The 11,851-nt window shown below is 47.4% G+C and overlaps 1 protein-coding gene across 1 annotated transcript in view; it reads left to right on the top strand.

The window, feature by feature from the left end:
- Window positions 1-10,999, top strand: part of NET1 (neuroepithelial cell transforming 1) — a 55,818-nt gene extending 44,819 nt beyond the window's left edge. Inside the window, exons 4-12 of the mRNA XM_026091112.1 lie at window positions 3,772-3,879; window positions 4,474-4,641; window positions 5,407-5,469; window positions 5,926-6,022; window positions 6,145-6,221; window positions 6,719-6,976; window positions 7,190-7,360; window positions 8,346-8,532; window positions 8,959-10,999. Coding sequence (XP_025946897.1) covers window positions 3,772-3,879; window positions 4,474-4,641; window positions 5,407-5,469; window positions 5,926-6,022; window positions 6,145-6,221; window positions 6,719-6,976; window positions 7,190-7,360; window positions 8,346-8,532; window positions 8,959-9,359 — 1,530 coding nt within the window. The 3' untranslated portion in view covers window positions 9,360-10,999. The remainder of the gene's footprint in view (window positions 1-3,771; window positions 3,880-4,473; window positions 4,642-5,406; window positions 5,470-5,925; window positions 6,023-6,144; window positions 6,222-6,718; window positions 6,977-7,189; window positions 7,361-8,345; window positions 8,533-8,958) is intronic.
- The last annotated feature ends 852 nt before the right edge of the window (window positions 11,000-11,851 follow it).

Raw genomic sequence — 11,851 nt, 5'->3', positions numbered from 1 at the left:
CCATCAAAAGGACTATCCGGGTCATCGACGCGCAGAACCAGTCCTTCAGGGAGCAGGAGGTGAGGCGGCCGCCCCGGGAACCGGGCAAGGGGGCGGTTTTGAGGGAGAAGCGGCTGGTTTCGGTCCCCCCCCACCCACCCCCTTCACTCCGCGCCCGAGGGAGGCGGCGGGCGCAAGCTGCGACGCTTGGAAAAACTTTTAAAACCACCTCAGACGCCTCGTGGGGGGGTTATCGTGGGCGAGTGGGGCCGGGCTGCCCGGGGAAGGGGTGAAAAAGGGGAATAAACCTGCTTTAAACTGTTTTAAATAGTCATCAGCAGCCGCCGATTCTTAAACCGCGGGTTTTCTCACGGTGCAACCGCTGTGCTGGGCATAGGAGGTCTAATATATATATATGTGTGTGTGTGTGTATGYATATATATTTGTCTATATATGCGTGTGTGTATATATATGTATACATATATATGTGTATATATATATATATATCTAGCGAGCGAGCCTCGTAAACAGCACTAGCTGTTACTCAGCGCGGGGGAAAGGTTGCGTGCGCGCTTGAGCTCCCTTTGCTGGGAGGTCAGAGTAGAGGCTGTTTTTCTCGCAAGCCGTAAACGCGACCTTTTCGCAGCGCAAAGACGACCCGCGCTTGAAAGAAGCGCTCGAAGGACGTCTGCCGGCTCCCGATGCCGTAAGGAAGCCTTCGCCTTCCAGCCGGGCGGCCGAGACGAGCCTCTAGCTTTTGTGTGTTTATGTACATTATAGTCACTTTTAATAAAGAGTCCCTCGGAGATTGATTTATTTCTTTTTTTTTCCAAATGCAAGCAGACACGCTGTTGAACTTTCTGGGTTTTTAATCGTTTGTCGGTACTGTAACGCTTCACGCCGCTAGCTGGTTTTAGAAACCCGAAACTTTGGAACGGGCTTTAATGTCGTCTCTGCTTCTAGAAGGGATGCATTGCGGAGACGGTCTAATCGTTGTTTGCAAATACAGAACTAAAAAAATATATATATAAATATATATATAATCCTGAGCCAAAATTATCCACAGTATGAACTCTGCCGAGTCTCAGCTTACAGCCGGGCTGAGTTTGGCTATAAATGGAGTGCATAACCCCAAGGCTGAACTGTACATCTCAGAGAAGGTGAGGTTTCTTTTTAAAAAAAGGTTTKGGGGTGTGTGTTTTTTTTCCCGATCTGGCTGAAACAATATAGTTGGAAGGAGAAGAAAGAGATGCATCTTTTGGCAGTCAGGCCRTTCTTCAGGTCTGCGAGCACTCGCAGGACGGCAAGCAGGATTCGCTTCTCTTCAAGAGAGGGGAAATGGCCTTTTGCTCAACCTAATTTCTGGCGTACGGAAGTTTCCCCCGGTGGCCGAACACCCCGAGGGAGTGTGCCGGCTGTGCAGAAAGCACCGCGCTCGTGCCGGCTTGTGCAAAATCCCCCCCATCCTCAGAGGCTCTCGAGCTCCTCCTGCCCGGGAGAGAGCAGCGTGTCTTTGCRCGTCTCGGTACGCGTCCGCTTTGCAATTCCGCAAAGCGGCGATGCATAATCCTCCTCGAACAGGGAGCCCCTTTGCACGGCCCGTCCCAAACGGGAAGGGACACTTTCTGCCAGGCCCCGCGCGCCCGCATGTGTTGCCCGAGCCCCGCGCAGATGCGCAGGGAAGGCATTCGCACGCGTCCGTTGGTGCAGATAGTGTGTCGCCGTATCTCGAGTCTGGAAAGCCTGCGGGCTTTGGCCCTCTGGCAGCSAGCTGAGCAATATCGTACAAGCATCTGAATAGCGTAAGAAACCTCAGTACTTCATTTTCGGTGTCGCATTTTTCATTTCCAGGCTATTTATATCCCTGGCCTTGATGGAGCTGCGTGTGGCTTATGTCTGTATATTTTCTGCTTACATTCCTGTAGTTTCTTAAGCCTTTCTTGGCTTGTGCCCTGGAAGGTTGATGCATGGTTTTATAGCACTGAATTGCCTCTCCTTCTGCTCCATTCAGAAATGCCCCTAATTAATTAAAGTTCCCTKGTCTTCCACCGAGTCCAGCCTGATTTTCCAGCTTTCCGGATAATCCTGTTCCCGACAGATGCTGCTCTGAGTGCAGTGTTTTGGGGGCTGGCGCAGGAAAGAAGTAACTGCGGTGGTGGTGTGCCTGAGTCCAGCTGAGGATCAGGCTCCCGGGCCTGAAGGCGTTCGCTGTTCTCTCTGTAGGTTTTCTCCATTTCTGTAGCACCTTCGTAGTCCCGAGATTACCCAAACGTTTTCAAGCACAGCTTTGAACGCCCTTTTGTACYGTGCGGGGTGGTCTTTCTGTTCTGCATCGATCGATCGAAGGACTGTTTTTCTTGTTTTCCCCCTGCGACTTTGCAGGCTTAATTCAAAGCGTGAGCTAATGTCCTCTCTTGCTCAATACCGCGTGTAAGCAGGCACAGGCCGCTCCTTGGGTCACGTTGCTGAAATCAGATCTTGCAGACGTAGCTTTTAGACTTCCTGAATCTCGTGATTGGAATCCAGTACCGTACGTTCCTATTCCTCTTTKCTGTTTGCAGCATTTGTCACTTCTCTTGCTGCGCAGAGGCAAAGGATTCGCAGGGGTTGGGGCTCCTTATCTTGCAATCTCAGACGGGAAGTGGAGACAGTAGAGGGCCTGTTTTAAGCTCTTAGGCAATCTTCTGTCTTCCCCCTTTAATCTTTTGGTATGTTAGAGGAGAGAATCAACTGTAATTAACCAAAAATGCTTAATAAAGCCTTGGTAAAATGTCTGCTGAGGTTGACTCAAAAGAGAAGCTTCCATTAAACTCAATTTCATGCTAAGACACTTCCTTATGGTAATGAGTCATGTCCAGCTATGCCAGATGTTTAAGAGTACCAGGGCAGCTCATCTGGCCTTTCTCAGCATCCAGTTCCGAGTCCATCTCTTCCCGGCCTCCCCTTGTGCGCGCTTTTCCCGAACAGTCCTCAGAATGCAGCATTTTTGATGCAAAGTACGTGGGGTTGCTAGCTTAACCTAAAAAACGATTTGAGCTTAAGCACCAATAGATTTCTATGAGACGGTTCATCTTTCCTGGCGATGGTTCGGTCAGAACAGAGCTGAAAACTCCCTGGGCTCCCAGCACCTATTAGCGGCGTAGAAAAGCAGCAGTTCTCTCCTTCAAATCTAAACGATGTAGAAGAAAAATTAGGATGACTTTGGGGGGGGGTAAAGGGAAGAAGCTTCGTAGACCTGGAGATTTTAAACCTAATCGGCTTCGTGTGTGCRTGTTCCTCGCAGGAATGTTCATCATGTGGTCGTTTGCCATTTGTTAGAATAGCTGCTGAGGCCATCCTGGGCTCCGACTGCTACTTCTGTCTCCAAAATAGAATTAAAATGGAAAAATACTTTCTTTCTAAAAAAGGAAAGCATGATGAAGCAGAGAAACAGATCGCGGCTCCATCCAAAGGTGGCCATAGCTTGCCCTAAAGAGGAGACTGCTTCCATCTATTTCCGTTCAAATCATAACGGTTGCTGTTCAAACCCTGTTTTGAGTTCCAGTTGGCGCGTATGTTATCTTGCCTCTTTTACACTGGCTAAAGTCTTTGCAGTTTAATTGTAGCCTTAAAGTTCAGACAAATATTTACAGCCACTGCTTTTCCCTTTAAGATGAATGGCAACTTCAAAACACTTTCTTTGCAGTTTTTCCCACTCCTTAAGTGGGTTCTTGCTTTTTAAACTTGCCTGGACGGCTGAGAAATGAAGTGGGAGTCGCAGCCARTACAACTTGTTCTCTGCTTTATTTACAGGAGCCAAGCAATAAACGGGTTCGGCCTTTAGCACGGGTCACGTCCTTGGCGAACTTGATCTCTCCTGTAAGAAATGGTGCAGTTCGGCGCTTCGGTCAGACAATACAGGTAAATAGTCGACCTTCTAGTCCTTCGTGAAGACGTGGGAGATACTGGCTGGTTGGTGGTGAGCAACATGTTCGGGGCACGTGCTTAAATGTGAACTGACCCCGCTGTTTAGCGCTACGTAATGTTAGAAAAACATTGTCTAAAGATCACTATAACCTGTACACGCAGATAAAAATCACTTCTATGTCTGGTTGTACTAACATTGCAAACCATGAAAGCAAAGTTCAAGTGGCTCACGATTAGCCACATTATAGGTAGAATTATGATCCTAATTTATGTACTTCCTCATACCTTGGAGTTGGAGTCGGACTTTACTTGCCCTTCTTCCTCCCACACGCTAGTTCTGGATCAGAGCCGAGAGAGGAACATGGAAAAGACTGCCCATCTCAGGTCTCGAGGGGCTTTCTCACCAGCTTGATTAAAGTGTTCCTTTATCTGAGGAAAAGTGTCTGGGTGTGTTTTCCTGCCCTGTAGAGCAGAGGAGGATGAAGGATTGGGAGGGGTGTGGATAACACTTCTGCGCTTATTAAATGTTGGCTATAAATTGTTTTTTCCTTTTTTTCTTTTTCTTTTTTTTTTTTTAAATCCCCGTAGTCATTTACCCTTCGCAGTGACAGCAAATCTCCTAGCTGTGCCCAGAAGTCATGTAGCAGATCTGCCGCTCCTACCCCTCCGAAAAGAAGAAACAGTGTACTTTGGTCTGAGATGTTAGACGTCAACATGAAAGAGTCCCTGAGCACCAAAGAAATTAAGCGCCAAGAGGTAGGCTGTCAGTTAAACAGCAGAACTGGGAAAGAGGCGACTGAGGCCTTTGCTCAGCCCGTTTCCGTGGTGGGAAAAGGAGAAAATGGGCATATGTGCGTGGGACTGTATCTTCCTGTGCACCTTTATTTCTAGAAGACTAAATTTCTTTCTTTGGGAAGAGGTAGGCTTCTCTCTCGAATCACCAGGGAGTTTGTCTCCCCGGTTTGACCCTTCCGAGATGCCAAACCCTCTCCATGGTGGTGCTCAACACTTTTGAAATTTGAGACTCGCCCACGCTGGTTGCTTTGCAGCGGACCAAAAGTCGGTTTCCTTCTAAAGCCAGCTGTCTTTCTCTTAAGGCTCTTGATAATTGGTTGAAAGCCAAATAGCAAGGCCTTGGCTTGCCTTTTTCCTGTAGTTCTTAGACAAATCTTCTAATGACAACACAGAAGCTGACTAAAGACGCTTGGGATTTGACCTCTGCGGTTTGCTGGGTTTTGTTTTTTTCAAACTTGCCTGTGTAAAAGCAGTGATTTAAAAGATGCTAATATTTAATTTGGCTGGTGCCTGAGCTTCAAAGCTTTTGCACAACTGTAAGTAATGTAGCTCATTTCAGAGGARAGACAACAGATTTACTTGAGGTTCTCATGCCCAGATTCAGATMGCAAAACCTCCTAGGCAAGCTGCAGAGACAGGATGTACGTTTGTTATGTGAACAAAAAGACTGTCAGAGGAACACTAGGATTAGAAATGACTCTCCATGTTTCATCCCCCTCCTCACAGGCAATATATGAAATGTCCAGAGGAGAGCAGGACCTAATAGAAGATCTGAAGCTTGCGAGAAAGGTGAGTGTCTTTCCTTAGAGTCAGTAATCAAATTGCAGATAGTAACGTTTCTTTACATGTGGAACGTTACACATCAACTTCATGCCAGGCCCAGCATCCGCCGTTTGAAAGTTGGCCTGGAAAGCTGCAGTGAGCAGTCCTGCAGTGCTACCAGCACTGGTTTGACTGACAACAAACCCAGCACAAAAGAAATTGTGCTTTGCAGTTCTACAGAACTTGTTGGGGAATTCCTCTCCCAGATGAGATCAGTTTAGACAGGAAAGTCCTTTTCATTTGTATGCCTTGATACCGTTAAACAGGGATCAATCTTGTAGAGATCGAAGTCAATGTTGCTTTTTCTACTGGCCTTACTTCAGGCCTGTCTTGCACGTGATACGTCCCCTAATAAATATGTTTTCATCTGGCATTTGGGTTTGGGAGATCTGAATATGATTTAATACTGATGTTCTTTGACAGGCCTATCACGATCCCATGCTGAAACTCTCTATCATGTCTGAGGAGGAACTCACCCACATATTTGGGGACTTGGATTCTTATATTCCTCTGCATGAAGGTAAGAGCAACTGGATCATTTTTACATAATATGCTGAATGGGAGCTACAGGCTATGCTTTCTCGCATCAGAAAAGTTCACTGAGGCATTGTGGCAATTTTTATTTTCTCGTTTCAATTCCAGATTTGTTGGCAAGTTTAGGAGAAGCAACAAAACCTGATGGAACAGTGGAGCAGATTGGGCCCATTCTTGTGAAATGGGTGAGTATAAAGCTGAGAGACACCAGGCAGAAAACAAGTCATGAGCTTAAAGAACGTTTAGAGCTAGAAGCTGAAATGCTGTGGGCTTTTGTGGCCTTGAGTGAAAGATCTAAACGGAAATCCTGGCTACACTGAAAACAATGGGAGTCTGTCAACTGTAATGGGCCAAGATTTCACGCTGGAGACTTATGCTAGTGTGTCTGCAATCACTTACTGATTTATGTTTGAAATGTCCGTGTCTTCTGGACTGTTTGTAGCTGATGTGACTTCAATAGTGTTATTGCTGTTAATCTCAAACATCTGAACTTCAAAGGCATTGTATGCAGGGTGTCCTTTTTCTCCTCACAAAAGACTAGCTACATATACAAGATAATCTGTTAGCTTTTTAATGGGACAAAGAATTACAGTAAGGGAAATAGAACTCCCCGAGTTTGACATGTTAATGTGATTTGTTTCCTACGTGGAATTTAGCTCCTAAATGTTCCATTCTCCTGCAGTTGCCACGACTTCATGCCTACAAAGGTTACTGTAGCAATCAGCTGGCAGCCAAAGCACTTCTGGATCAGAAGAAGCAGGACCGGAGAGTGCAGGACTTCCTGCAGCGCTGCCTTGAGTCTCCTTTCAGCCGTAAATTAGACCTTTGGAGCTTCCTGGACATTCCTCGAAGTCGGCTGGTCAAATACCCACTGCTTCTAAAAGAAATCTTGAGACACACTCCCAAAGACCATCCTGATATCCAGATTCTAGAAGAAGCAGTAAGTAACAGTGATTTCATGATCATCATTCTGACATAAGCATGTAATTCTGGAGCTTCAGAAAGTTCCCCACCCACAGCAATTTTGGGGGTGAAAACAAATGAGAGCTTAATCTACGTGAATTCCATCATCTGGAGTTTTAAATAGCACTTGAAGTGAAGATATGCAAAGCATAGTTTCCTATTTAATCATTTTTAATGCTTTGTTGCGTAGATCACTATAATCCAAGGAGTCCTCTCTGACATCAACTTGAAGAAGGGGGAGTCGGAATGTCAGTACTACATTGACAAGTTGGAGTACCTGGATGAGAAGCAGAAGGACCCGAGGATTGAGGGCAGCAAAGCTTTGCTGTGCCATGGGGAGCTGAAGAACAAAAATGGACATGTAAGTTCCTTGTGTTCTCAGTAATTAACACTAAAGTTTGGAAACCTTTCCCTGGAGGCAGCTGGCGTTGTTGGTCCATCGTAGCAGGACTGGGAGCTGTTCTGTCCTTAAGGTTTAGAGAGTTAAATTTAAAAAGCAGGAGTGAGAGCACCTGACAGCAGGCTGTATTTCCAGGTGTAAGAGAAAGTTGCCTGCTGACAGCTCTTCAAGTGGCCTTCAGAACCTGAAAAATAATTAGCGCAGAATTACCGTAGAAAGTGTGCTCTGGGCCCTAGCACTCCATCAGAAGGGATTTCCTGCCTGCTGTTTACTTTCAGGTGCTCTGACATTCCCCGTTATAAAAGCTGGCTCGCAGCTCTTCCAAACAAAGYGTTCCTGCAGCAGCCTGTTTGGGTTGGAGATGAACTGCCAAAAGTTTGTCTTTGCCACTGCAGCAGCACTGGAAAGTCCTGCTGTAGTCAAGGGCTTGCTGCCTTTTGTCCTCGCTTACAGGAGGAGTAAACGCATATTAAACGTCAGATTTTTTTTTGCTTCTTAATTCAGCCATTACATTTTTTTTATACACATGAAACACTATGTGTTTTCAAAAAAGATATTGCTTCTAAGCCTCCTGTCCTTGCCAAATAAAGAACTAGTAGTGGCTAGCAAGTGTGTAGTCTTAAGGCGGTAGTTAAATTTTAAATGCAAGGTCCTAAATGATTGTTTAAAGCTTTTAAGAAAGCTACACTTGTGTCTTTGACCACCTCTCATAGACAGGCGCAAATTAGAGATAACTTTTGATGGGTCACAAGATGCGTAAACCTCTTGGTGCAAGTCTTGTGTATGCCACCACTGCCAGAGCCCTACGTTATTGCATCAGGAAAATATCAACAAGTTGGTGTGAGTGAAACTTAGATAATGTGACCTTGAATCCAGGAGGATACATAACCACTCAGAGTACAGAGTACAGCACTTCGCTCATGCTCGGTTGTGTTTTCCCTTTCAGAAGCTGTACGTCTTCCTCTTCCAAGACATCCTGGTTTTGACCCGGCCGGTCACTCGAAATGAGCGTCAGTCCTACCAAGTGTACAGGCAGCCGATCCCCGTCCAGGAGCTGCTCCTCGAAGACCTGCAGGATGGCGATGTGAAAATGGGAGGATCCTTCCGAGGAGCTTTTGGCAATTCGGATAAAGGTAGAGACCAAACCAGCTACCTGTGTTGGAATCGCTCTGTGGGAATTGGGCTGTATTAAGATGAGACAAGACTCTACCTGTGCTGTCTTAGATCCTTGTGAACTGAGGTTCCTTTAGGATGGCAGCCAGGTGACATAGGTAAACTTCTACCTTTAGTCTGTCACCACTGGCTTTGCGATTTTATATCTGGTGGCTACGCACTGTGTGTATGTGTGTGTGCGTGTATATATAGATATTTATATATAGCACTTTGTAGTCAGTGCTCAAATTAGAAAACATCTACTTCAAAGTGTCTGTTCTGTTTGGTTTGTGGAGTTTTGAACGCTTCCCCAGAAACAGCAGGGCAGTCCAGGCCGCTTGTCTAGTGATGGAATCTCTAAATACTGAGCTAGGAACTGATCTGCTTTTTCCTATGTTTATCGTCAGCTAAAAATATCTTCAGGGTTCGTTTCCAAGATCCCTCCCCGGGCCAGTCCCACACGCTGCAAGCCAACGACATCTTCCACAAGCAGCAGTGGGTTAACTGCATCCGCACAGCCATCGCCCCCTTCCAGCGGACTGCGGCCGCCGGAGAACTGAAGGAGTTGCCGGAGCTCAGCGAAGAGTCGGAGGAGAACAACCCTTCCGCATCCAACGCCAAAGTCCAGAGGAGGCAGTCTGCCATGTCTGGCATAACTGAGATGGAGCTCGAGGAAAACACCTCCGAGTGTGGCTCCRTCCTGGACTCGGAGGAAGTCAAGGGTTTGAAAATACACAGAACACTGTCCGGGCACAGAAAAACAAGAGAGAAGCAGCTAAGCAGCAAACGGAAAGAAACATTAGTATAAAGAGGAGTCCGGGAATGTCCTTGCGGAAGACTGTTTATTTATAAATAACGTGTACATTTTTCTTGTATTGTGAGCATGGTGGGATTTACTCTACTGAACAAAATGTCTTTTTTTTTCTTTTCTTTTCTTTTCATTTTTATGTTATAATGGCAGCTACTGGTATACAGTTAACACTGTTGAGCTGGAGTCTGTTTTTTGCAAACACGGCCACGTTGAACCTGATGGCGTGCCGTAAATTTGTGATTCAAAAGTCCTTGTGCTTTTGACTGGTAATGGCAGAGCTGAAGAGCGCACTTAGCTTTTCCAGAGCGTCACCCCGTGCAGCRTTTGAGACTGCAAAACGGGAAATCTAAAGCGGAAGCGTGTGCCATCACGACGAGCCTAGCAGAACACCGCGTTTTCGGTGGTTTTGCATCACCGCTGCAAAAGTGCTTCTAAAGTGGGCTTCAAACCTGAATGCACGTTTTCTTTTCGTTTGTGCAGTGCGTGTTTTGCAGCGTTTGGTTATTGTAATGTTTAAAAGGAAAAAAAAAAAGGCAAAAACAAACAAAAAAACAGACCCCAGGTCAATAGGTTTTCAATTTACCTACTGGAATTTTTTCCTCTTAGTTTGTCCATTGTACATTCCTCATTTTCACTCACATAACCTGCCAGGTATTTAATTTTTTTTATTAGTTTTTGTTTCAGGTTTGTTTGGGGTTTTTTGGTTTTCTTTGGGTGTTGTTTTTTTTTATTTTACTTTTGTATTTTTGTCGTTGTTGTTGCTGTTGTTGTTGTTGTTGCTGTTGTTGTCTTTAGAGTCTTTCAGACTTGGCATTTCCTTTCAAGTACTTGAACCTTACGTTCGAAGATGCGCATGTACATACAATTTCTTTTTTCAAGACTCCGCAAAGCGAAACCAAGCCATAGCGTTAGGAGCCGGGAGGGAAACGACTCGCCCGAGGCGGCGCTTCGAGGTTGTTAACCACGGGCGACGTAAATGGCTCGTGCGTGCTCTGAGCTACTGAAAGAGAACCGCATTGCTAAGGGGTTTAGGAAGGTTTTTTAGGAACGTCGCAAAGGGTTCGGGGAGGGAAGACGAGTATCGGTTAGAGGGAATAGCAGGGAGCGAAGGTAGTTTTTTTTGTTGTTTTGCAAATGAAGTGTCTTCCAGTGGAGGGTAGAAGGCAGGACTGGGGGCAACCAAGGGCGTCTTGTATGTGGTAGAAAGGTAGAGAAGAGAAAGCGTCTGAAGCTGATGACTTAAGAAGAGAAGAGCTAGTGACTGTATATACTTGTAACGGCAGCGCTGCCATGTTCTAGTGGTCCAAAGATTCACGCGAGAAGAGTCAGCCTGATAACGCTGTGCTGCAAAGTGTCGTAAGAAACAGAACTTTGAATAAGCCACCGGGTGGTTCGTGCAATGAGACTGGTAACGACGTGGCGATGACAGCGACCCCCTGATCCCGACCCTCGAGCGTCCTCCGACGTTGGTGCTCGAGGAGCCATAACTCGCGTGCAGAGGGTTGTCGCCTGCGAGGTGTCTGCCCAGTAACGTCAGAAACGGGATGGGGGCGTACGTAGACACAACAAAACGCGTGGTTCTCTGTAAATGTGTTGTACAGTTTCAAGTGCCAAGTACAATTAAATTCCTGACAGCACCTTGCTCGTTTGGTGTGAGTTGTTGCCTGGGAGGGAGGCGCCAACGCGGTCTTGAGCTCCGGCTCGTGTCCCACCGACCTTCCCTGCCACCGAGCCTGGGCGCCCGGGCTCGCTGGTGCGGAGAGCGGGACGTGGGTGAACAGGAGCTGCTGGTGTGAATAGGTGTTTCCAGGGTGAGGTGTTAGGGAAGCGGATAAGCGTTAGCTCTGCTTCTCAGGCGCCTGCGTCTGGCCCACGCAGCCCGCTCCGCGCACGGGTTTTGTAGCGGCTTCGCTCAGCATCCTCCTCTCTGCCGTGACCCACCGCAAGCTCGAGCGCTGGGAGGTGCCCAGCGCCTCTTCGGCTTTGCGTGGCCAAGGCCGGAGAAGACGCGAGGCTGCGGCTCGCGGCTCCAAGGGTTGTGCGGAGCCCTGGCGGGAGAAACCTCTCGCRTGCGACGGTTTCCTTTGCCGATCTTCAGCTCTCCTTGATAAACGTTACTCGCTTTCCCAGCCCTCCCTTCCTCCTGCAGGAAACGAAGTGATACCTTGTGGCCGGCTTCTGCTGGCGAAAAGAAATCGGATCCCATTCGCGTCGCTTCATCGTTCAAGCGCAGAAACTAAAGAAATTCCTCCGGCCCTGACAGCAGGGAGGGCCGAAAGGGGGAAACGTTCCCTAYTGAGCAAATAGAGAGGAAATCCTCTCCGAGACGAGGGCAAACCCCACTTGGCGCCAAGTGCGGGGAGCAGCCGGGCAGCGCCCGCCGCCCTCAGCGCTGCCCGGGGGAGAGAGTCGCCATCAGCAGCGTTACGAAAGCGCCGGGTCTCTGCGGTCCTCCCGGAGAGCAGCGGCCGAGCGCTCCCGCTGCCGGC

Source organism: Apteryx rowi, unplaced genomic scaffold, assembly GCF_003343035.1.
Source record: "Apteryx rowi isolate R43461 unplaced genomic scaffold, aptRow1 scaffold_9, whole genome shotgun sequence".
In the NCBI taxonomy this organism is placed as follows: Eukaryota; Metazoa; Chordata; class Aves; order Apterygiformes; family Apterygidae; genus Apteryx; species Apteryx rowi.
This window is presented reverse-complemented; position numbering and strand designations above follow the sequence as displayed.